Here is a 26,618-nt window from a genome sequence, read left to right as displayed (position 1 = left end):
CCTCCATCTTCTCTACCAAGACTTCTCCAGAATATGGCCCTCTTTCAAATGGATAAAACAAAGGAAAGATATACTATAGCTCATTTATATTAGTTTTAAAATACTTGGGTGTGCCTAGCCAGTGTGGCTCAGTGGACTGAGCATCATCCCATGTGGACTGAGAGGTCCTGATTCAATTCCCAGTCAGGGCACATACCCAGGTTGCAGGTTCAACCCCCAGTAGGGGTGTGCGGGAGGCAGTCACTCGATGTTTCTCTCTCACATCAATGTTTCTATCTCTCTCTCCCTTCCTCTCTCTCTAAAAAATTAATAAAAACATATTAAAAAAATAGTTGGATGAAATTTCTAGAATGAAAAGTTCAGGTATCATTGCTTTAGAAAATGACACTAAGCCCTGGCTGGGTGGCTTAGTTGGTTGGAGCGTTGTCCTGTATACCAAAAAGGTTGCAGGTTTGATTCCTGGTCAAGGCACATACCTCGATTGTGGGTTTGATTCCTGGTTGAGGTGCATACAGGAGGCCAACTGACTGATGTTTCTCTCTCCATCTCTCTCCCTTCCTCTCTCTCTAAAATCAATAAACATATTCTCGGATGAGGAATTTAAAAAATAAAGAAAGAAAATGACACTAAGTATAGGATGTAACTTTTATTCTTTTCTTTTGAACTTTTAGGTCCTTTAATCCGTTTTTCCCATTACTTGGCTGTTTTACAACACCAGGAGTCCAGCTATGGGCAGTTTGGGCCATGCAACATGTCTGCAGCAAGAATCGTATGTACCAAAAAGAAACTATGTTTTTATTTTTCAGGGAAAATTCTCCTTACATAGGAATGGCAGTTTTGAATGTGTATTGAAGTGATTTTTAAGGACACAGACTTTAAAAAATGCAATGTAAGAGATCTTAGGTTATAAAGTAAATTTATTTTTTGAGAATGAGCTTGGCGATAGTAGATACTGAATGACACTGTTCTAACATCATGGGATATTAAGATTAGGAGCCTACAGTAAGTTAATTTGTTGAGCAAGATGTCTTAAGGAGATCCAGTGTTTATGGTACATTCCAGTGCCCAGTCTTCATCTACACAAAATTCCCCCACATAAGATGTTGCTCTCTGCACCCATGGTTTGTGAAGTATTTAGATCAGGGTTTGTTTGTTTTCTTGTTTTTTAAGTATGTTTTTATTGATTTTAGAGAGAGCAGTGGGGAGAAGGAGAGGGAGATAGATAGATAGATAGAGATAGAGAGAGAGAGAGAGAGAGAGAGAAACATCGATCGACTACTTCCTGCATACACCTTGATTGGGGATCTAGTCCTCAACCTGGGCATGTGCCCTGACCTGGAATCAAACTAGCGATCTTTCCATGCACAGGATGATGCTTAACCAACTGAGCCACATCAGCCAGGGCCTAGATCAGGTTTTATATAATTCTTTTTTGAAGTTTGTGACACAACTCTTTGTCAGTTATTTATTAACATAAGGTCATTTAATAAATGATTTGAAACATTCACAAAAACACATAGAAACACTAATAGTAAAGTATAAAGGTTTTTTTTTAATTAAAAATAAGGACCAGGGAAAAATAATTTGGGGAAAAAAATTAAAGGATGGGGAGAAAATACTAAAATGTAGATTCTTAGACTACACATAGTGATTCATATAATTTTTTTGTGGCTGAGCTGCAAATAATCAGCTACATGGTTCTCTTTTTGTATTAGACGAAAAAACATGCCATATGCTCAGGAAGATGTAAAGCTTTTCTAAGCAATTAACTACAAATTAAATTTATTTTATAGGATCTTAATAGGGGCCATATTATAAACAGCCTTATATAGGAAATGTGAGAGTTGTTTTCAACAATAGACTTATAGCAAATAGCACTAACATTTTGTTAGCTTCTTTCTCATTGCATTCTTTGTTGAAAACTCAGTAAAAAGGCAACTCAGTAAAAGCTCTTCTGTATTAGATGGACAGAGAAAGGTAGTTTAGGGAATGGAATGTGACAGAAAAACAGCTTTGTAACCTGCCTGAACTTCTACCTGGAAGCTTTTCTGGCCCCTCCTACTAACTTCCCCAGAAGGAGAGTTGTTTGTTCAGAAATATAAGACTGCCTTATTAGCTATATTAAATAGCCTCTGCTATGAAATTTTTCTTCTCTTATTGTACGCAGGTTCTGAGAACTCCCTAGCTTCTAAACAGTCTATCCCTGCCTGGCCGGTGTGGCTCAGTGGTTGAGCGTCGACCCATGCACCAAGAGGTCGCCAGTTCGATTCCTGGTCAGGGCACATGCTCAGGTTGTGGGCCAAATCCCCAGTGGGGGGGTGTGCAGGAGGCGGCCAATCGATGTTCTCTCTCATCAATGTTTCTCTCTCTCTCTCTCTCTCTCTCTCTCTCTTTCCCCCTTTCTCTCTCTTAAAAAAAAAAAATCAATAAAGAAAAAAAACCCCAGTCTATACCATCTTACACTCAGCCTCTAATCTCTAGGCTTCTTTCCTCATTACTCAAGGAACAGACTTTTCACAGTTCCAAAGGAGAAAATAAAACATAAGTAAATAATAATAGTATATTTTTATATATATTTGTTTTTGTGACTGCTTTTAGATGCCACTGTTCTTTTAAGTTTACTCTATGGAATGACCACTCTGAAGGATTTATTCTAAAATGTACTGTAATGTGGGTTAGAATATTTTATGTCCAACTCAAGTAGTTCAAGTACCTATTTTCTTCTTTACTGGCTTATTTTGTTTATATTTAAATGGAATTTACTTCTCAGTTTGCATTAAAACATTTTAATGCTGCTTACAACTTTTAACAATTAAGAGATAGTATAGTGTAGTGGTTATGAGCACACAGGAATCTACCTGGATCAAATCATGTTCTACCACTTACTATGTATGCCATCCTGAGCAAATTATTAAGCCTGGGTTCTATTTCCACATTTGTTAAATGGCAATAATAATAGTACCTATTTCATAATTATAATTCACATTTTGCCATATTTTAGAAATTTTCTGACAATATGATTTGTAATAATCACATAATCTCTCCTATATGGTATATCAGTTTCCTATGGCTACCATAACAAAGTACCACAAGTGGGTGGTTTAAAACAACAGGACTATCCCTGGCCGGTTTGGCTCAGCAGTTGGAGCGTTGACCTGGGTTCGGTTCCCGCTAGGGGCACATACCTCAGTTGCAGTTTGTCCCCGGCCCTGGTTGGGTCGTGTGGATGGCAACCACTCGATGTGACCCTTTCACGTCGATGTTGCGCTCTCTCTCTCTCTCTCTCCCTCCAACTCTATCCGAACAAAATATCGAAAAATGTCCTCGGGTGAGGATAAAAAAATAATAATAATAAAAATAAAAAATAAAACAACAGGACTATGTTTCTCAGTTTTGGAGTCTAGAAGTCTAAAATCAAGGGGTCAATAGGGCCATGCTTTTTCTGATGGCTCTAGGAGAGAATCCTTCTTTTCCACTTCTGGTATTTGCTGACAATCCTTGACATCCCTTGGCTTGCATATTTTTTTCACTATAGTCAGATGGCCATCTTATCCCTTTATATCTTCACAGAGTCTTTTTCTGTGTGTGTCTATTTCTGTGCCTAAACCTCCTCTTTTCGTAAGACCACCAGTCATCTTGAATTGCGGCCCATCCTAAGTAATTATATCAACTACAACTCTATTTCCAAATAAGGGCACATTCTGAAGTATTGGGGGTTAAGAATTTAACCAATCTTTGTTTTTTAAATATCTTTTTATTGATTTTAGAGAGAGAAGAAGGGAGAGGGAGCTTCTCTGGCGCTTCCCATATATACCCTGACTGGGGATTGAACCAACAACCGAGGCATGTACCCTGACCAGGAATTGAACCAGTGATTTTTCGGTGCACAGGAAATGCTCAATCAACTGAGCCACCTAGCCAGGGCTAACCAATCTTTTTTGAGGGCACAATTCAACCCAAAACATATGGCTATACAATCATTTATATATGTAGCGACTTATCAATTATATATGTAGCTACTTCCCTGTTAATGAACATTTAGGTAGTCTACCTTTTAATTTTAAAATTATACTCAAATGCTTGTTTTTATAGACATATTCATTGTATAATTATTTATAATAGCAAATAACTCTAAATTACCTAGAGGTCCAGCAATATAGAAATAATAAATAATGTTGAAATATCCAGACAGTGGAATATTTATATGTCATTAAGAAGACCTGATAGAAAATTATATAAGCAGAAACTTATACTCTGGGTCAGGAGTAACTGTCCCTCCAGCCACAAACAATAGAAAACTGGGGGTTGGGGGGGGACTTGAAACAATTCTTTCTAGACTACACAAAAGACACCAAGGATTCTGATCTCTAGAAGGAGGGAAACAAATGAGATGAGCTCTATAGTCTTTCTGGCTTTCTTCCTGGAGGCATTTACTAGACCTTGGCATAGAGTGGGGTAACCAAGTACAGCACAGCAATTTTCTTGAACTGAGGAAACAGAAATCAGAGTTTGATGAAACTAAGGTGTCTGGAATTTGTGGGGCAGAGTAAGCAGAAGTGACAGCCATATCTAGAAAGAACTCCAGAAATCTTTATAACGGTTTCTTGAGTCTTTGTCTGAATACTAAGTTATGCATGCCTAGGGTAAGACTCCTTGAGGCCTGAGAAAGAATAAATATCAAGGTGCTGCTAAATGAATAACATTTGGAGCTCACACAAAGTTAGGAAATATTCGAGTTCCAAAAAGTGGAAAGAACCTAATACCTAGGGCATTCACCTAATGCTAGTAGAGCCCAAAGAGATGAAACTACCCCTAAAATAAAGGCTTCTCTAGGGCAACCTTAAAAAAAGCTTAAAAACAGCCCTGGCCAGTTTGGCTCAGCAGTTAAAGCATTAGCCCTCGGATCAAAGGGTCTCGGGTTTGATTCCGGTTAAGGGCACGTACCTGAGTTGCAGATTCAATCCCTGGCCCGATCAGAGTCATGTGGGAGGCAACCAATAGATGTGTCTCTCTCACATCAATGTTTCTCTCTCTCTTTCTCTTTCTCTTTCTCTCTCTCTCTCTCTCTCTCTCTCTCTCACCCTTCCTCCCTTCTAGTCTCTCTAAAAACCAATGGAAAACATCATTAAGTGAGGATTCTTTTTAAAAGCTTATAAACAGTCTTGAAATGGTCATACTTCTCTGAAAATAAATGAACTGTATGCTGGAGAAAAACTAAGCACTCTTTTAAAAAACGACAACAAGCCCTGGCTGGTGTGGCTCAGTGGTAGAGTGTCGGCCCATGCACCCAAGGTCACAGGTTTAATTCCCGGTCAGGGGCAGATAGCTGGTTGCAGGTTCCATCCCTGGTCCTGGTCAGAACATGTGCAGGAGGCAACCAATCAATGTGTCTCTCTCACATCAATGTTTCTTTTTCTCGCTTCCTCCCTCCATTCCACTCTCTGAAAATCAGTGGAAAAATATTATCCTCCAGTGGGGATTAACAACAAAAAAAAGTAAAATAGAAGTACTAGAGCTAAAGCTATAAATATCGACATGAAAAATATCTGGATGAGGTTAAGAGTAGATAACAGAAGAAAAGGTAAGTTAAATTGAATATATAATAATAGAAACTACCCAAACAGAATCTTAGAGAGAAAGAAAGCCGGAGGCAAAAAAAGAAAAAGAATATCAGAATTACCTTGATATCAATACTAGGCAAAGCGCCCTGGCCGGTTTGGCTCAGCGGTTAGAGCTTCGACCTGCGGTCCTGAGAGACCCAGGTTCGGTTCCCGCTAAGGGCGCGTACCTCGGTTGCAGTTTGTCCCCGGCCCTGGTCGGTTGTGCGGGTGGCAGCCACTCGATGTGTTCCTTTCGCATCGATGTTTCTCTCTCTCTCTCTGTTCCTCTCTCTCCCTCCCACTCCACCTGAAAAGAAAATGGAAAAATGTCCTTCGGTGAGGATAAAAAAAAAAAAAAAAAAAAAATACTAGGCAAAGCCATTATAAAAGAAAATTACTGAACAGTATCTCTCATGAACATAGATGAGAAAATTCTTAGCAACTTTTTAACAAATGGAACCTATCAGTACAAAAAAAAAAGGACTAGGGAGATTGTTCCAGGATTGCGAGGTTGGTTTAACTTTTGTATTGTTTTTTGTTTTGTTTTGTTTTTTAATTTTTTTTTCTCTATTGATTTTTAGAGAGAGGGGAAGGGAGAGAGAGAGAGAGATAGAAACATCGATGAGAGAGAACATCAACCGGCCGCCTCCTACATGCCCCCCACTGAGGGTTTGGCCCACAACCTGGGCATGTGCCCTGACCGGGAATCAAACCGGCAATCTCTTGGTGCATGGGTCCATGCTCAACCACTGAGCCACACAGGCCGGGCTAACTTTTGAAAATCAGTATGTTTTATTCTATTACCAGAATAGGAAAGAAAAGCAATCCAGATCATCTCAGTATATGCAGAAAAAGCATTTGACAAAATTCAAGATTCAGTCTTAATAAAGGGCATCTAAGGAAATCCTACATCTAAATTAACATTGAAAAATTGAATGTGAACGTTTCCTCCCTGAGATCAGGAATAAGGCAAGGATGTCCGGTGTTATCACTACTGAACATTATAATGGAGGTTCTGTCCAGTATGATCAAGAAAGGAACAAAAGATAACAGATTGGAAAGAATGAAGTAAAACTATTTCTGTTCACCGATGCTGTGATTATCTATGTAGAAAACTCCCATGAAATCTGCAAAAGGTTAATTAGATCTGATCTAATAAGTGAGTTTGGCAAGGTTCCAGGATATAAGATCAATATACATAAATCAGTTACATTTCTATATATTAGCAACAACCAATATAAATGGAAAAATGACATTTACAAGTACATCAAAAACTGTGAAATACTTAGGAATATATCTGACCAAGTTGTGCAAGACCTGTACACTGAAAAAAACAAAGCATTGCTGAGAGACATTAATTATACTTCATTGTCACAGGTAGTAAGAATAGTATAGTGTATACAGTGTCTCCAGTTTTCCATGATAATATGAGACTCCTTAGTCACAGACTTGCTAATCTTTGACACCAGACAGGTATTATTGGAATGGGACTTTTTCAGGACCAATGAGATAGTGAAGGTTGAGACAACAAATGTCTCTTATGGACCAGGACTCCTTATGACAAACCCCTGAATGCTGGCGCAGTCAGTCAAAGAACTTACTGGAGTCACAGCCTTTAGTTATTCACCAGACGCACACTAGTACATGCATCCTGTGGTTGGCAGAGACCAGAGAGAGTATTCTCACTGATCATAAAACCAAGCTTTCACAACCTAGAACAAAACGAGAGTCAAAAGAAAACATGATCATGACCTGGTCAGGTTGCTCATTTGGTTAGAGCATCGTCCTAATATGCCAAGATTGTAGGTTCAATCCCCCGTCAGGGCACATGCAAGAAGCAACCAATGAATGAATAAGTGGAATAACAAGTTGATGTTTCTCTCTCTCTTTCCTTCTCTCTCTCTAAAATTTTGTTTGAAAAAAACCCACAATGGTTCTGCTGGTGTGGCTCAGTGGTTGAGCATCAGCTCATACACCAAGAAGTCTATGGTTCAATTCTGGGTCAGGGCACATGCTCAGGTTGTGGGCTAAATCCCCAGTGGGGGGCATGCAGGAAGTGGCTAATCGATGTTCTCTCTCATTGATGTTTCTGTCTCTCTCTCCCTTTCCCTTCCTCTCTCTCTCAAAAAATCAATAAAGAAAAATAAAATAAAAACAAATCCACAATGACCATCTCTGGGAGGAAAGGGATCAATAGAAAATAAAAGTACTCATAACAGATTTTTACCTAAGTTATTATACTCAAGGAACTAATTCACATAAATATTTTCTTCTAAATTTAGAAAAAGAAAAGGACTCTTACCATTCTAGATTCCATCAGATCCTGTAGGCAGAGATCTGGGAGACTGATGTGGTAAGAATTCTTACCTTATACAGTCTTTTGTCAGAGTTCCCTGGATCTCTCCATTGCAGTAGCCTCGGAGTGAGCAGTGTCCAGCCAGAAGTCACTTTGTAGTTGCCAAAACTGTTATGAGGAAAAATTTTCCTTCTACTCTTCTAAGGTTCTTTAGCTGGTCTAATAATCAAATTGACAATACAGATTAACAAAAGAAAAACAAATGTAATTTTATACATGCAAGAGCCCCATAAAAATATGAGACCCAAGGACAAGTTGGGCATGAGGCTTGTGTGCCACCCTAAGCTAAGAAATGGGGAAAGCGCCCTGGCTGGTTTGGCTCAGCGGTTAGAGCGTCCACCTGTGGTCCGGAGAGACCCGGGTTCGGTTCCCGCTAAGGGCATGTGCCTCGGTTGCAGTTTGTCCCCGGCCCTGGTTGGTCGTGTGGGTGGCAGCCACTCGATGTGTCCCTTTCACGTCGATGTTTCCCTCTCTCTCTCTTTCTCTCTCTCCCTCCCACTCTATCTGTACAAAAAATGGAAAAATGTCCTCGGGTGAGGATGGAAAAAAAAAAGAAATGGGGAAAGGGCCTGGGGCTTCAAAGGGGAGGAGGGTAATTCATGGGACAATAAGAGTAGATGTTTTGTAATAAGATGTTTGCCCTGCCATACAGATAGGTCATTCAGATAAAAGTTATCTCTAATAATAGCTCTCTTTCTGGGCCAGACCCCCTACCTAAATTTCTTTTGGTAGTTGTAGGAGAAGTAAAAAATTTTCTTGAGTCTACTGGGTCTTGATTGCCTTCATCTCAAAATAATCCACATGCCAAAGTGGCGTTTTGGAGTGGCTTATTCTACTCTTCTTTAGTATCATCTCTGTTTTCAGCATTTGTAGCTGTAGCCCTGGTCCTGTTATCACCGCATCAGAAAGGGGGATTTTAAAACAATCGAAGTGATATGGATACAAAGAAGAAAACAAAAAGTGTAGTCATTGTACCAATATTCTCCCATGACAAGAATTACATACTCAGCCCTGGCCGGTTTGGCTCAGCGGTTAGAGCATCCGCCTGCGGTCCGGAGAGACCCGGGTTCGGTTCCCGCTAAGGGCATGTACCTCGGTTGCAGTTTGTCCCCAGCCCTGGTTGGTCGTGCGGGTGGCAGCCACTCGATGTGTCCCTTTCACGTCGATGTTTTCCCCTCTCTCTCTCTTCCTCTCTCTCCCTCCTACTCTATCTGTGCAAAAAATGGAAAAATGTCCTCAGGTGAGGATTAAACAAAAAAAAAAAAAAAAGAATTACATACTCATACTAACATCCTTTCCCACTCCCTTTCCCCCAGATCTACCAGAAAAACAGAAGAATATTTAGTGGGGCACTCCTTTGGTTCTACTGATGTTTAGTATGAACATACACTCGTGAAGGTGTATAAGCCAGCCTTTCAGGTCTATATATCTCCCCTCCCCCTCCATTCCCCTTTTTAGACAAGCAATTTTTTAAAGCTTTTTTTTTCATTGATTTTTTTAGAGAGAGAAAGGGAGAGAGAAAGAGATAGAAACATTGATGTAAGAGAGAAATATCTATCAGCTGCCTCCTGCATGTCCTGCACCAGGGATCGAGCCCGAAACCCAGGCATGTTCCCATACCAGGAATCGAACCAGGACCCCTCAGTCCATGGGGTGACACTCAGTCCACTGAGCCACACTGGCCAGGCTAGACAATCAAATTTTTTTTTTTTTTTGGTACGTGCCCCGAGCGGGAATTGAACCTGGGACTCTCTGGTCCGCAGGCCGATGCTCCAACCCATGAGCCAAACCGGTCAGGGCGACAACCAATATTTTAATGACCAATTCCGGTTCTCTATAAAACTGTATCACTTTGCCCATTGTTGGACATTACAAGGGAGGAAAAAGTGTTCCTTGACGCTCTGGCATACTGTGTCTCAGAGAGTGCAAGAGAAGTAAGTCTAGATTCAGTCTATCTCTGCATTGCTGTAATACCTAATGTCTACTCATTTCATGGACCCAGGTAGCCACCTCATGTAAGCACACAGGTCTGAAATTAAACTGACAAACAGATTTATAGGAGAAAAGCATACAAGTTTTATTGGATTTTAACAAGTACATGGGAATTTACACAAGAGAACGAAGACCTGAATAATGACCAAAACAGGAAGATTTTATACCTCTTAGATAAAGAAATAATAAATTTTTAAAGAATTAATGAGACAAAAGTGTTTAGTCTAGGGGTTGTAAATGGTAAAGAACAAAAGAAAAAATTTGCTAAAGTGGACTTGATCAAACTTAAGGATTTCTACTTTTTCAAAGACTTAAAAAAATGAAAAGCCTGCCCTGGCCGGTTTGGCTCAGTGATTAGAGCCTCGGCCTGCGGTCCAGAGAGACCCGGGTTCAGTTCCCACTAAGGGCACGTACCTTGGCTGAAGTTTGTCCCCGGCCCCGGTTGGTCGTGCAGGTGGCAGCCACTCGATGTGTATTTTTCACACCGATATTTCTCTCTCTTTTCCTCTCTCTCCCTCCCACTCTATCTGAACAAAAAATGGAAAAAATGTCCTCGGGTGAGAATAAAAAAAAAAAAAGAAAGAAAGAAAAAAAAGAAAATGAAAAGCCAATACACATACTAAGTCAAAATATTTTCAAATCACATGTCTGATAAAGCATTTGTGTTTGAAATATATAAACAACTCTCAAATCTTTAAAAAAATTTTTTTCTTTATTGATTTTAGAGAGAGAAGAAGGGAAGGGAGAGAGAGATAGAAACATTGATGAGAGAGAACATCAAGTAGCCACTTCTTGCATGCCCCCCACTGGGGATTGGGCCCACAACCTGGGCATGTACTCTGACTGGGAATCAAACTGGTGACCTCTTAAGGGTGCATGGGGCAATGCTCAACCACTGAGCCACACTGGCTGGGCAACCATTCTCAATTCTTAATGATAAGAAAACAATAGAAATTTTTAAAATGGACATAAGAATTGAACAGAACTTACATGGGTGGTGAATAAGTGCATGAAAAGATGTTCAGTCTTGACTAATTTGGCATAGTTGGTTGAGCATCATCCAGTGCACCAAAAAGCTGTCAGTTGAATTTCTGGTCAGGGCATATATCTGGGTTTCGGGCTCCGTCCCCATTAGGGGGCATGCAGGAGGCAGCTGATTGATCTGACATCAGTGTCTCTGTCTCTCTCTCAAATTAATAAAAACATATTAAGAAAAAAAGAAAGGCCGGCCAGTGTGGCTCAGTGGTTGAGCATCGGCCCATGTACCAAGAGGTTGCCAGTTCAATTCCCGGTCAGGGCACCTGCCCAGGTTGTGGGCCAAATCCCCAATGGGGAGCATACAGGAAGCAGCCAATCGATGTTCTCTCTCATCAATATTTCTTTTTTTTTAAATTAATTAATTAATTAATATATTTTTGTTACAGATGTTTCTCCTTATTCCCCTACTGATACCCCCCTAACCCACCCTCCTTGCCCTGTCCCCAGCTTTATTGTCCATGTCCATTGTTCATACATATATGCATATAAGTTCTATGATTTATCTCTCCCCCGTGCCCCCTCTTCTGGGGATTGTCAGTCTGTACCCCACTTCCACGTCTCTGTGACTACCCCGTTCCTCAGACTGTTATGTTCATTATATTCCACAAATAAGTGAGATCATATGATATTTGTCTTTCTCTGCTTGGCTTGTATTGCTTCGGATAATACTCTCCAGTTCTCTCCATGTCATCTTAAAGGATAAGAGCTCTTTCTTTCTTACAGGTGCATAGTACTCCATTGTGTATATGTACCACTGCTTTTTTATCCATTTGTCTACTGATGGACATTTGGGTTGTTTTCAGATCTTAGCTATTGTAAATAGTGATGCTATTAACATGGGGGTACATATATTCTTTCTGATGGGTGTTTCAGGCTTCTTGGTGTATATTTCTAGAAGTGGGATCACTGGGTCAAATGGCAGTTCAATTTTTTATTTTTGGAGGTAACACCATAGTGTTTTCCATAGTGGCTGCACCAGTCTGCATTCCCACCAGCAGTGTACTAGAGTCCCCTTTTCTCCACACCCTTGCCAACACTTGTTGTTTGATGATTTGTTGATGGTGGCCATTCTGACAGGTGTGAGGTGATACCTCATTGTTGTTTTAATTTGCATCTCTCTGATGATTAGTGATGTTGAGCATTTCTTCATATGTTTCTTAGCCATTTGTATGTCCTGTTTGGAGAGGTGTCTATTTAGTTCCTCTGCCCATTTTTTAATTGGGTTCTTTGTCTTCCTTTTGTTGAACTGTATGAGCACTCTATATATATTAGAAATTAACCCCTTATCTGATGTATCATTGGCAATTATGCTCTCCCATGGAGTGGGTTGCCTTTCCATTTTGGTGGTTGTTTCTTTTTTTTTTAATATTCTTTTTTTTTTTTTTTTTAATACTCATCTGAGGACATTTTTCCATTTTTTGTGTGGACAGAGTGGGAGGGAGAGAGAGGAAGAGAGAGAGAGGGGGAAACATCGATGTGAAAGGGACACATCGAGTGGCTGCCACCCGCACAACCAACCAGGGCCGGGGACAAATTGCAACCGAGGTACATGCCCTTAGCGGGAACCGAACCCGGGTCTCTCCGGACCGCAGGCGGGCGCTCTAACCGCTGAGCCAAACTGGCCAGGGCTGGTGGTTGTTTCTTTTGCTGTGCAGAAGCTTTTGAGTTTGATGTAGTCCCATGTGTTTATTTTCTCCTTTGTTTCTGTTGCCTTAGGTGATGTATCAGTGAAAATTCTGCTGCGTATGATGTCTGAAATTTTGTTGCCTACATTTTCTTCTAGGATTTTTATGGATTTATGAGTCACATTTAAGCCTTTTATCCATTTTGAGTTTATTCAAAATGGTGTAAGCTGATGGTCTAGTTTTATTTTTTTTTTGCATGTAACTGTTCAATTTTACCAACACCATTTATTAAAGAAGCTGGTTTTACTCCACTGTATGCTCTTGCCCCCTTTGTCAAATATTAGTTGACCATATTGTCTTGAGTCCATTTCTGGGTTCTCTATTGTTCCATTGATCTATCTACCTGTTCTTGTGCCAGTACCAGGCTGTTTTGATTACAGTGACTTTATAGTATAACCTGAAATCTGGTAATCTGATCCCTCCAACTTTGCTCTTCTTTTTCAAGATTGCTGTGGCTATTCAGGGTCTTTTTATTTTTTAATCTTTACCTGAGGACATTTTTTGTTCAAATAGAGTGGGAGGGAAAGACAGAGAGAAAGAAACATCAACATGAAAGGGACACATTGAGTGGCTGCCTCCCTCATGACCCAACCAGGGCCGTGGACAAACTGCAACCAAGGTACGTGCCCTTAGCGGGAACTGAACTCGGGTCTTTCTGGACAGCAGTCTGATGCTCTAACTGCTGAACCAAAACTGCCAGGGCTATTCGGGGTCTTTTTTTGGTTCCATATGAACTTTTGAAGTATTTGTTCTAGTTCTGTGAAGTATGTCGTTGGTATTTTGATGGGGATTGCATTGAATTTATAGATTGCTTTGGGTAGTGCGGACATTTTAATGATGTTACTTCTTCCAATCCATGAACAAGGTATGTGCTTCCACTTTTTTATATCTTCCTCTATTTCTTTTTTCAATGTCCTGCAAATAGGTCCTTTTTTTCTTTGATTAAGTTTATTCCTAGGTATCTTAATTTTTTTGCCGCGATGGTAAATGGGATTATTTTCTTAGTTTCTCTTTCTGTGAGTTCATCATTGGTTTATGAGAATGCCGTTGATTTCTTGACGTTAATTTTGTATCCTGCTTCTTTTCCAAATTCATTTATTAAGTCTAGTAGATTTCTGATGGAGTCTTTGGGATTTTTTACATATAATATTATGTCATCTGTGAATAATGACAGTTTTACTTCCTTCTTTCCAATTTGGATCCCTTTTATTTTTTCCTCATGTCTGATTGCTGTGGCTAAGACTTCCAGTACTATGTTAAATAAGACTGGCAAAAGTGGGCCACCTTGTCTTGTTCCTGTTCTTAAGGGAAATGCTTTTAGTTTTTGTCCATATGATGTTGGCTGTAGGTCTTTCATATATGGCCTTCATTATGTCGATATAGGATCCCTCTATTCCCACATTGCTGAGCGTTTTTATCAGAAATGGATGCTGGATTTTGTGGAATGCTTTTTCAGCATCTATTGATATGATCATATGATTTTTATCTTTCATTTTGTTTATGTGGTGTATCACATTTATTGATTTGTGAATATTGTACCAGCCTTGCATCCCTGGGATGAATCCCACTTGGTCATGGTGAATCTTTTTTTTTTTTTTCCACATCTTTATTGTTGGATGTAAAATGTATTACAAATGTTCCACATTTTTCCCCCATTGACCCCCCTCCTCCCCACTCCCGCCCCCCTCCCACCTTTTCCCAAACTATTGTCCATGTCCATTGGTTATGCATATAAGTTATTTGGTTTATTTCTTCCCACCCCCCCAACCCCTTTCCCTTTGAGGTTTGTCAGTCTAGCAATGAATTTGTGCTTCTTAATCCCTTCACCTTTTTCATCCATTCCCCCAACCCCTTTCCCAACTGGCAACCAACAAAATGTTCTCTGTATCTATGAGAATGTTCCTGTTCTTCCTGTTCATTTTGTTTGTAGATTCCATTGTTGATAGATATGTATTCATTGCCATTTTGTTTGTTCATACATTTTATCTTTTTCTTTAAAAAGACCCTTCATCATTTCATATAATAACGGTTTGGTAGTGATGAACTCCTTTAACTTTTTCTTGTCTGGGAAAGTTTTTATATGTCCATCGATTCTAAATGACAGCTTTGCAGGATATAGTAATTTTGGTTGTAGGTTCTTGGTTTTCATCACTCTGAATATTTCTTGCCACTCCCTTCTGGCCTGCAAAGTTTCTTTTGAGAAATCAGCTGACAGCCTAATGGGAACTCCCTTGTAGGTAACTAGCTGCCTTTCTCTTGCTGTTTTTAGGATTCTCTCTGTCTTGAACCTTTTGCATTTTGATGATGATGTGTCTTGGTGTGGGCCTCTTGGGGTTCATCTTGTTTGGGACTCTCTGTGCTTCCTGGACTTGTATGTCTGTTTCCTTCACCAAGTTAGGAAAGTTTTCTGCCATTATTGTTTCAAACAGGTTTTCGATTTCTTGTTCTCTCTCTTCTCCTTCCGGCACCCCCAAGATGCGAATGTTGGCACGCTTGAAGTTGTCCCAGAGGCTCCTTACACTATCCTCATTTTTTGGATTCTTTTTTCTTTTTGCTGTTCTGGTTGGGCGTTTTTTTCTTCCTTATATTCCAAATCGATGGTTTGCTCCTTGGATTTCCGTACTCTATTATTGAAGCTATGTAAATTATTCTTTATTTCAGTTAAAGCCTCCTTCGTTTCTAACTGTGCAGCAATCATTTCTGACTGGTACTTTTTTATGCTCTTGAGGCCCTCACTGAGTTCATTGAGCATCCTTATAAGCAGTATTTTGAACTCAGCATCTGTTAGGTTGTTTATCTCCATTTCGCTTAGTTCTTTTCTTGGGGTTTTGTTCTGTTCTTTCATTTGGGACCTGTTTCTTTGTATCCTCATTTTGGCTGCCTCCCTGTGTTTGTTTCTGTGTATTACTTAATGAGAGGTATGGGGCTCGCTGAGACCCGATGCTGCTCGTTTGAAAGAATTTAGGAAAAACCTGAAGCAGGATCCAAGACAGGCCAATCCTATGGTTAAGCAAGTAGCAAGAGCTTGGGTGGGCTTGAAAGTTGTGTGGGGCGGGGCGGGGCGGGGCCTCAGGGAGTCAGCAGAGTGGGGCTACCAGTGTGAGCCAGTTTGCTGGAGTCCCAGATATGGCGACTGTCTGCAGCCCCAGGGAAGGGCTCACCAAAGGAACAAAGGCCTCTTACAGCACGTTTGTCCCCGAGAAAGCCCCCTCTCCAGCCCTCGCTCCAGTGCCAAACAGCTCAGTTCTTCCCTGTATTTCTCTGGTGCCCCTCGAGCTGCCTCCCCTCGGAGCTTACAGGGAGAGAGTCCGACCAGTCCGTGCGCGGGCCCTTTAAGGAGCTGCCTGTGGCTCCAGCCAGGTCAGCTTCCCTGAACCTCAGTTTCTGCTGGTTTTTCCAGCCAGAAGTTATGGGGACTTCTTTCCTGGCACTGGAAACCTGAGCGGGGCACCTGGTGTGGGACGGGGACCCCTCAGTCCTCAGGAAGGACCTTCCCAGCTGCGGGAGCCTCCTGATTTTTATCCGCCACACTTGGGTGTGGGACCAGCCCATCGCACCGCCGCGCCGCTGCCGCCACCCCTCGCGCCGCCGCCCCTCCTACCGGTCTGGATGTAGCTGCTTTTTTTTTTTTTAAATTCCGTAGTTGTAGGACTTCCATTCAGCTTGATTTCAGGCGGTTTTGGATGATGGTTGTTCTGTAGTTTTGTTGTAACTTGGATATGGTTGTGGGAGAACGCGATACTGTGTTTCCCTACGCCGCCATCTTGACCGGAAGTCTCGTGAATCATTTTTTGACGTATTGCTGGATTCGATTTGCTAGTATTTTGTTCAGGATTTTGGTGTCTATGTTCATCAGGGATATTGGCCTGTAGTTTTCTTTCTTTGTAGTGTCTTTTTCTGGTTTTGGAACTAGAATTATGTTGGCCTCATAAAACGAGTTTGGAAGTCTTCCTTTTCTTGAATTTTTGAAATAGTTTGAGGAGAATGGGTATTAGTTCTTCTTTGAATGTTCGGTAAAATTCCCCCGTGAAGCCATCTGGGCCTGGGCTTTTGTTTGCTGGGAGAGCCTTGATTACATCTTCAATTTCTTTTGTTGTTATTGATCTATTCAAGTTTTCTATCTCTTCCTGGTTCAGTTTTGGGAGACTATGTGTTTCTAGGAATTTGTCCATTTCACTTAGATTGTCAAATTTGTTGCCATATAATTGTTCATAATATTTGTTAACAATCCTTTGTATTTCTGTGGTGTCAGTTATTATTTCTCCTCTTTCATTTCTGATTTTGTGTATTTGGGTTCTCTTTGTTTCTTGGCGAGTCTAGCTAAGGGTCCATCAATCTTGTTTATCTTTTCAAAGAACCAGCTCTTTGTTTCATTGATCCTTTGAATTGTTTTTTTTTTTTTGGTCTCCATGTCATTTATTTCTGCTCTGATCTTTACTATTTTCTTTCTTCTACTTGCTCTGGGATTTTCTTTATGTTTGCTTTCTAGTTCTTTAAGATTAGATAGTCTATTAGACATTTTTCTTGTTTCTTGAGGTAGGCCTGTAGTGCTATGAACTTCCCCCTCAAAACTGCTTTTGCTGCATCCCATAGATTTTGTGTTGTTGTGTCTTCATTTTCATTGGTTTCCAGGAAGTTTTTAATTTCTTCCTTGATCTCCATGGTAACCCATTCATTGTTCAGTAACATGCTATTTAGCCTCCATGTTTTGAAATGCCTTTGCATGTTCTTGTTGAAATTGATTTCTAGTTTCATGCCATTGTGATCTGAGAAGATGCTTGATATGATTTCAGTCTTCTTGAACTTGTAGAGACTTAGTTTGTGCCCTAACATGTGGTCTATCTTTGAGAATGTCCCATGTGCATTTGAGAAGAATATGAATTCTTCAGTTTTGGGGTGTAATTCTCCATAGATATCTTTTAAATCCATTTGACTTAGTGCTTCATTTAGAGTCTATTTTTTCTTGTTAATTTTTTGTCTAGAGGATGTATCCAGTGATGTCAGTGGGTTGTTGAAGTCCCCTGCTATGATTGTATTGCTGTTGATTTCTCCTTTGAAGTCCTCCAGAAGAATTTTAATATATGTTGGTGCTCCTACATTGGGTGCATATATGTTTACCAAGGTTATATCTTCCTGTTGGATAGATCCTTTCAATAGTGGCCTTCTTTGTCTCTAGTTATGGTCTTCATTTTGAAATCTACTTTATCAGATATGAGTATTGCTACCCCAGCTTTTTTTTCCTTTTTGTTTGCTTGAAAGATTTTTTCCATCCCTTCACTTTCAACCTATGTGAGTCTTTTGTTGTCAGGTGGGTCTCTTGTAAACAACATATATGTGAGTTATGCTTTCTTATCCAGTCAGCTACTCTGTGTCTTTTTATCGGAGCATTCAAACCATTCATATTTAAGGTGATAACTCATATGTACTTATTTATTGCCATTTTTGTTTATTGTGGTTATATTTTTCTTCCTATTTCTTCTACTAATTACAGCAGTTCTTTTAGCATATCTTGCAGTGCTGGTTTGGTGTTTATATATTCCCTTAGCCTTTTTGTCTGGGAAGCTCTTTATTTGACCTTCTATTTTGAATGATAGCCTTGCTGGATAGAGTAGTCTTGGATTCAGATCCTTGTTTTTCATGACCTTGATTACTTCATGCCACCCCCTTCTGGGAGTGTTTTTGTTGAGAAGTCAGCTGAGAGCCTTATGGGGTTTCCTTTGTAGGTAATCTGTTGCTTATCTCTTGCTGCCTTTAGGATTCTCTCTTTGTCTTTAATTTTTGGCATTTTAATTACTATGTGTCTTTGTATGGGCCTGTTTGAGTTCTTCTTACTTGGGGCTCTCTGTGCTTCTTGAACTTGAATGCCTTCTTCCTTCACCAAGTTAGGAAAGTTTTCTGTCACTATTTCTTCAAATATATTCTCTAACCCTGCCCATTTTCTTCCTCTTCGGGGATTGTTTGTGTAGCTTCCATTCACTCCATCTCCATTTTCACATCCTCTATGCCTATCTTGTGCGCAGCTGGGTCGCACATGCCTCTCTGATGCCCCCGCACCCTGCAGGTTCTGTGGGTAACTGGATTGCACAGTCCCTTTGGGGATCCGGCTCTATGCCTATGTTATGAGCTTCTGGGTCCCACAGGCCTCTCTGGTGCTTCAGCACCCCACAGGTCCTGTGGGTAACTCCTCTCTCATCAATATTTCTATCTCTCTCTCCCTCTCTTTTCCTCTCTTTCTAAAAATCAATAAAGAAAGAAAAATTTTTTTAAGAAAAAGATGTTCACCATCATTAGGATAGACATATGGATTAATGCACTGGAATTGAGAATGCAAAAATAAATCTATGTAACTGTGTTCTGCTGGATTTTTTTTTTTTTTTAATCCTCACCCGAGGACATTTTTCCATTTTTTGTTCAGATAGAGTGGGGAGGGAGAGAGAGAGAAAGAGAGAGGAAGAGAGAGAGAGAAACATCGACGTGAAAGGGACACATCGAGTGGCTGCCACCCGCACGACCCAACCAGGGCCGGGGACAAACTGCAACCGAGGTACATGCCCTTAGCAGGAACCGAACCCTGGTCTCTCTGGACCGCAGGCCGACGCTGAGCCAAACTGGCCAGGGCTCTGCTGGATTTTGACAAGGGTGTGAAGACAGTTCAGTGTGGAAAGAATATGTTTTTCAACAAATGGTGCTGGGAAAACTGAGTAGGCACAGGTAAAAGAAAGAACTTGAACCCTTATTTCATACTATATATAAAAATTAACTCAAGATGAGTTATAAGCTTAAATGTAAGAGCTACATTTACATAAACATAAGCACATAAAACTTTTAGAAGAAAACAGGTATAAATCTCTATGATCTTGAGTTAAGCAATGGCTTCTTAGATAAGACACCAAAAGCATAAGGGACAAAAGAAAAACTAGTTTAACTGGATGTATAAAAAAATTTTTTAACTTTTTTACTTCAAAAGACAACAAGAAAGTGAAAAAACTTTTTTTTAAAAAAAGAAAAAATGTGAAAAAACTCACAAAATGGTTGAAAATATTTGCAAATTATATATTTGATGAAGGACTTGTTTTCAGAATATATAAGGACTTCTTACGTCTCTAATAAAAAAATAATAAACCTGTTTAAAAATGGGCAAAGGATCTGAATAGACATTCCTCCAAAGAAAATATATAAATTGCCAATAATCACATGAAAAGAAGCTCAACATCATCAGTCATTAGAGAAATATAAATTAAACCCACAATGAAATACCACTTTACACCTAATAGGAAGGCTGCCTATAATCAAAATGATGGACAAGGATGAGTGTTGTCGAGGATGTGAAACAACTAACAACTTTCACATTCATTGCTAATGAGATGGAAAAATTATATAACCACTTTAGAAAATAGTTTAGTGATTTCTTATAAAGTTAAGCATACAGTTATCATTTGCCCAGCATTCCAGGTATTTCCCCAAAATCAATGAAATGAAAAGTCTACCAAAAAACTTGAACAAGGATTATATCATTTTTAGTCACTGTAACAAAATGGGGGGAGGGGTAGTGGTTAGGAACAATCCAACAAATATAAATCAGTATAATAACATTAAAAATATGTAGTATAGCCCTGGCCGGTTTGGCTCAGCGGTTAGAGCGTCCGCCTGCGGTCCAGAGAGGCCCGGGTTCAGTTCCCGCTAAGGGCATGTACCTCGGTTGCAGTTTGTCCCCGGCCCTGGTTGGTCGTGCGGGTGGCAGGCACTCGATGTGTCCCTTTCACATCAATGTTTCCCTCTCGCTCTCTTCCTCTCTCTCCCTCCCGCTCTATCTGTACAAAAAATGGAAAAATGTCCTCGGATGAGGATTAAAAAATATATATATATGTAGTATAGTCTGACCAGTGTGTCTCAGTTGGTTGAACATTGTCCCATGCATTAGGAAGTCTCCAATTCAATTCCTGGTCAGGGCACATGCCCTGGTTGTGGGCTCAATCTCCAGAGGGGCCATTCAGGAGGCAATAGATGGGATGTTTCTCATCAATGTTTCTATCTCTTCCTCTCCCTTCCATTCTCTCTAAAAATTAATGAAAAAAATATCCTCAGGTGAGGATTTACAAGAAAAAATATGTAGTATATTCAGCCCTGGCCAGGTAGCTCAGTTGGTTAGAACATCATCCTTATACACCAAGGTTTTGGGCTCAATCCCCAGTCAGGGCATATACAAGAAGTAGCCAATGAATGCATGGGTGGAACAACAAATCGATGTTTCTCTCTCTCTCTCTCTCTAAATAAATAAATAAATACTTTTTTTAAATGTAGTATATTCAATGCAATGAAATAATTCCCAGCCTAAAACAGAAAACAATTACATATGCATAACAACATGGATGCATCTCAAAAACATCATGCTGAACAAAAGTAAATAATAAAAGAATACATACTATATGATTCCAATTACACGAAATTCTAGACCAGGCAAAAGTAGTCTATGTTATAGAAATTAGAACAATAGTTTTCTGGGATGAATTATGCAGGGGAGAATGACTACAAAAGTGCACAAGGAAACTTTTTAGTTGTTGAAAATATTCCATATCCTGCCCTGGCCGGTTTGGCTCAGCGGTTAGAGCGTCGGCCTGTGGTCCCGAGAGACCCGGGTTCGGTTCCCGCTAAGGGCACGTACCTCGGTTGCAGATGGTCGCTGGCCCTGGTTGGTCGTGCGGGTGGCAGCCACTCGATGTGTCCCTTCACGTCGATGTTTCTCTCTCTCTCTCTTCCTCTCTCTCCCTCCCACTCTATCTGAACAAAAAATGTCCTCGGGTGAGGATAAAAAAAAAAAAAAAAAAAAAGAAAATATTCCATATCCTGATTGGGGTGGTGATTATACAAGTGTATACATTGGAATGATACAGCAAAATGTAGATTAAATTTTATTTCATTTTATTGTGTATAAATTATACTTTAATAATTGACTAAAACCAAAGAAAACCTTTAAAAGTTATGTGTACAAAAAATTTTCAAATCAAAAGGCAAAGAAAATATTTAGAAATAAAGAAAATTAAATGTACAATATCAGTGCCATTAAATTTTTTAAAAAGACAAATGAGCCCTGGCTGGTTTGGCTCATCGGTTAGAGTGTCGGCCTGCGATCCAGAGAAACCTGGGTTCAGTTCCCGCTAAGGGCATGTACCTTGGTTGCAGTTTGTCCCCCGCCCTGGTTGGGTCATGTGAGTGGCAGCCACTCCATGTATCCCTTTCATGTCGATGTTTCTCTCTCTGCCCCCTACTCTATCTGAACAAAAAATGGAAAAATGTCCTCGGGTGAGGATAAAAAAAAAAGACAAATGGGGTGGAGGGACTGGGTGAAAAGGTGAAGGGAGTGAGAAGTATGAATTGGCAGTTACAGAGTAGTCATGGGGATGTATAGTCATATATGGAATATAGTCAATAGTATTATAATAACTATGTATGATGTCAGGTGGGTACTGGAAATGTCAGGGGGGAACACTTTAAAAAGTATATGATTGTCTAACCTATATGTTGTACACCTGAAACTAAAAATAATATTGAATGTAAACTGTATTTAAAAATAAAATTTAAAAAGAATATATATAAAAAAATAGGAAATGCATAAAAATGTAACAGCACCTATCTTACCTGTTATTTGAGATCAAATAACTTTTTTCCAGATTGTCTATGTCTTAAGATTATGATTCACATGTAAATGTAAATGTAAATATATATATATGGTATGTGTATTATTTATGTGTGGACCTTGCAGTGTAGACATAACATCATTACAAAGGTATTTATCAAGCCGTAGCATATGTTAGTGGTCAATAACAAAACAGCTAAAATTTAAGTGAAAAAAGAACTCATTTTGTGAAATAATTTTTAGGTGTTTTAAGAAAAGCTTTTCATCTTGTTTTCTTTCAGCCTCAAGGTATTGCAGCATGCTGATTGAGGAAGGAGGATTGCAGCATTTATACAATATCAAAGAACACGAACAGACTGATCCCCATGTCCAACAGATTGCTGTGGCCATCCTGGACAGCTTAGAGAAACACATTGTACGCCATGGGAGACCACCTCCCTGTAAAAAGCAGCCCCAGGCCAGACTAAATTGATAGCCATAGGCAATTGGATAATTAAATCACAGAATTCCTTTTGGTGATAGGTTAATTTGGAGTACCTTTGCCCTCTGTGATGTTTTGGGGTTTCTATGACAAGAGTCTTAGTTCAGTATGGGATTGATAATGTACAGTACTGCCCATGTGAACGGTCTCTAATTTGTTTTGTGATTTTTAACTTATGAGGCAAGAAGGGTCTCTTCCTTCATCATTGCATTTTAGGAAATTTTCCACATCTTTCAGTGTTTGAACGTACCTGTGCTTGAAATTCTACAGTTTTATGATAAAGTTTGCACGAACTCTTAGGCCAGGTTTTCTGATCTTAAAGACCCTTCCAATCAGTTTGCAGCTTCAGATAAGCTGTTACCCTGATTTCTGGCACTTCTTCAGTTGTAAATTTTATACTGCTTCTGTATAAAATGCCTTTATTCTCTGTGTACCTTTTATAAGATGCCCTTCTTAGTGTAAAAGAATGGAAATCTGAATCCTCTCCTTGGGAAGGCTACTCACTGGCTGGAGCCAGGCTGGCTGGAAGAAAAATATATTAAAAAGAAAAACTATTAAGGGAGAACAGAGTTTAGGAACTGAGAAAAGATCTGGTCTTATGGTATAGTTTTTAAATTGGAGTAGGCTATCCTTCTGGAGCCCACATCTCCTAGGGCAGTGAGCAGTAGCTTCTTCTACATATTTATTCCTGGAAGCATGGGCTTTTGCTTCCTACTGCTGGTTACTCTCTAGAAATATTTCCCCAAGCATCACAGTGTAAAATATTACAGCATTCTCTGTTAAAATTAATTGTCTGAATCTATATGTCACATTGTTGTGAAAATGTGAATTTTTAAAATGTCACGTTAAAACTGACCATTCTTGTCCCTCTATTTCAGTCATTTTGTTCAGTGGAATAGAGATTACACATGATCTTACCTGCTCAGTTAGAATACAATTAACAACAGTCAATTTTGCCACAAGAAGTTAAATTTCTTTTGTTTCAAAATATGTGTGTCTTAATGTTTTCGTGTTGGAGAAAGATGTCCACACCTCACTGCCAAAAATGAACAAGAAGAATTAGACCATTGTTAAATGTAGTGATTCTAGTTGGAGTACATAAAAGGAAATACTTTTTGATGGATTATTTTTTTAGATAATTGCCTTTCCTTTAAGATACCTGCTACACTATAGTAAAGAATCAGTTATCATTAGATTAATAATGGCAGTCGGGAGGCAGCAAGTCATCAAGAAACGTAATTCCCATTTAAAATTTTAGTTTGTAAATAAAGGTAATCACAATCTCAGATGACTGCATGTTTTTCATAGATGACCAGAATGTTTTCAATAGAGATTTTAAATGGTATGTTTAAATTATGGTGATTATTCAGAAACATTTTTATTTAGGAAGGAGCTGATTTATTAGTATGCTGATAACATTTTTGACATAAACATTTCGTACCACTGTTGCAGTAATCATACTTGAATCATTTGGTACTCCTCCACAGGGATGAAATTTAAACTAAAAACAATAGGTCTTTAGAACTATTGAAGTTCAAATAAAATTGTGGGTTAATTCTGACTTAATTGATTTAAGAAAATGTTATAGGTACAGGATACATTTTCACAGATTAAGCATATTTCAAAGGAAATGGAAAATTCTTTTAAATTTTTACCCTTTTCTCTGAATTTTAATGTTTAAAGCAAAAATGTAGAAAATAGGACAGCTTACAGTAGCTTGGAAGTTACTACTAGCTATGTTGACCACTTACAGGTCTCCTAGCTTATGTAGTTAAGGGAAAGCCTATTTGAAAAGTTTGTCTTCAAATTTCTCTTGTATCGTGTTTAAGACAAAAGTGCATGTTCCTTACAGGCTAATTCTAGATTTTTGTCTTAATAAATTATTTTCAGAAATGGCTAAAAATGTACAGAAAATAATAAATCTCTTCATTACACAGAATAATTTGTTGATAGATAAAGACAAAATTATTTTAATTTACACTTTGAGTACTGGTGATGGCCAGATACTTCTGAGTCTTAAAAGCAAAATAATTGGTCACATCCCAAATATATAAAAATTGTAGTGCCTTTATTGTTGGGATGTTTCTTAAAATTGTATATCTAATTAAGGCACAGAATTGTTTCTAGATCTTGAATCTGGCTAAAATATAGTAGATGTGTATATCGAAATTATAAGGCATAACTGGCCTGGCCACAGTAAGAATCTATTAGGCCTCCCTTTTGCATTTGTGTAATAGAATTTAACAGTACTTGGTGCCTTCACGGGTTATCTCTTCAGTGGCTCAAAGGTACTGTTTCAAGCACAATTTAGACTAGGGTTGAACCACTCATGCTCATCATAGGTACACTCAGATACTGTAAAAATATCACTATATCGGTCCACTAGCAACAGCAAGAGTTAGATCTAAAGGAAATGGAATTAGACTTTTTAGAGTATAATGATGTATATTTGTGGTATCATTGAGTAAAACAAGAACAGTCTGAAATTAATGCAAAAATAATTAAGCCATCTCATTGTTTCCATCAAATAAGTTTTGCGGTGGTCTTTGAACTCTAAAAAAAAATTTTTTTTTTTGCATTTGAAAAGAAACACAAATCAAGTGGTAATATGGGGTTAGTTTACCCTCTGGCCAAGTCTGGCCAAGGGCTACTGATCTTAGTTGAGGATTTAAAAAATTATATCAGACCCACAGTTTCAGGAATTGACTTAAATGTTGCTGCTCCTCACTGTTGAACAGAAATGTTGTTTAATGGCACCAGTCAACTCAAGTGAATTTACCCAACGTTGCAATGAAACACCATAAGGCTGCTGTGGAAATTTAATTTTATCTTTTAATTTTGAACACCCAAAGAATTAAAGATTCATGTTTAAAAACATTAATCCTATACATCCAGCCTAGGAAGTTGCTTTTACTAACGGGACCTTTTGAGTTGGCCTTTTTTTTTTTTATAATCCTCACCGGAGGACATTTTTGCATTTATCTTCAGATAGAGTGGGAGGGAGAGAGAGGGAGGAAGAGAGAAAGAGAAACACTGATGTGAGACACATCAACTGGTTGCCACCCACATGACCCCGACCGGGGCTGGGGACAAACTGCAACTGAGGTACGTGCTCTTAGCAGGAACCGAACCCAGGACTCTCTGGTCCGCAGGCCGACACTCTAACTGCTAAGCCAAACTGGCCAGGGCTGAGTTGGTTCTTTTTCTCCTCAATTTCATTTGGCTGTATTTTTTATTATACCATACATTAAAATAGCACTAGGCCATCTTCTAGCCTTTGGACCACATTTTAATTAAAACATTTTATGAAAAGGGGAACGGAAAATCTGTAATATTTCAATAATAAAGATTAAAAAAAGAAAGAAACCATTTTATGTGCTAAATTAGGGTAGGTTAGATTAATGAACTATGATTTTGGCTTAATGTTTCAAAATGCATGGATGACCCACAACCCCTTCCCTGCCATAGAACAATATGCAGCAGTATCCAAGTTTGCAAAGAGGTCATGAGTAACAGGGAAAACAAACTTATTGTTTTGTGTATGTTGAAAATCCACCCTTCTGCTGTCCTGGAATAGTATGTTTACATTGTTTGGTTATTATACAACTTTTATCTCAAAGTAAACAGTATTATTAAACTAAAGGTATAACTTAAAGGCACTATCACATTGTCAGCTAACGTGGGCAGTTTTAGCTGTATGTTACTTATTTGGGACTTTGTGGCTAGGGCTTCAGAGTAGTATTCTAAGACAGTTTACAAAGAGATTTGCGCCCTGGCTGGTTTGGCTCAGCGGTTAGAGCATCGGCCTGTGGTCCAGAGAGACCCAGGTTTG

The 26,618-nt window shown here is 39.2% G+C and overlaps 1 protein-coding gene across 7 annotated transcripts in view; it reads left to right on the top strand.

Moving 5' to 3' along the window:
* Window positions 1–25,743, top strand: part of ZYG11B (zyg-11 family member B, cell cycle regulator) — a 101,601-nt gene extending 75,858 nt beyond the window's left edge. For 3 of the 7 annotated variants that reach the window (XM_036256209.1, XM_036256216.1, XM_036256210.1), the window contains 2 exons: window positions 672–769; window positions 22,587–25,743. In XM_036256209.1, the coding sequence (XP_036112102.1) occupies window positions 672–769; window positions 22,587–22,777 (289 nt within the window). In that variant the 3' untranslated portion in view covers window positions 22,778–25,743. Of the gene's footprint in view, window positions 1–671; window positions 770–2,167; window positions 2,283–22,586 lie in introns of those variants that run through there. The other 4 variants (XM_036256215.1, XM_036256211.1, XM_036256212.1 and 1 more) reach the window with 3 other exon arrangements.
* Window positions 25,744–26,618: the final 875 nt, after the last annotated feature.

This window comes from Molossus molossus, unplaced genomic scaffold (assembly GCF_014108415.1).
Source record: "Molossus molossus isolate mMolMol1 unplaced genomic scaffold, mMolMol1.p scaffold_m16_p_12, whole genome shotgun sequence".
NCBI classification, from domain to species: Eukaryota; Metazoa; Chordata; class Mammalia; order Chiroptera; family Molossidae; genus Molossus; species Molossus molossus.
Note: the sequence above shows the minus strand (reverse complement) of the source record. Positions and strands in the feature narration are given on the sequence as shown.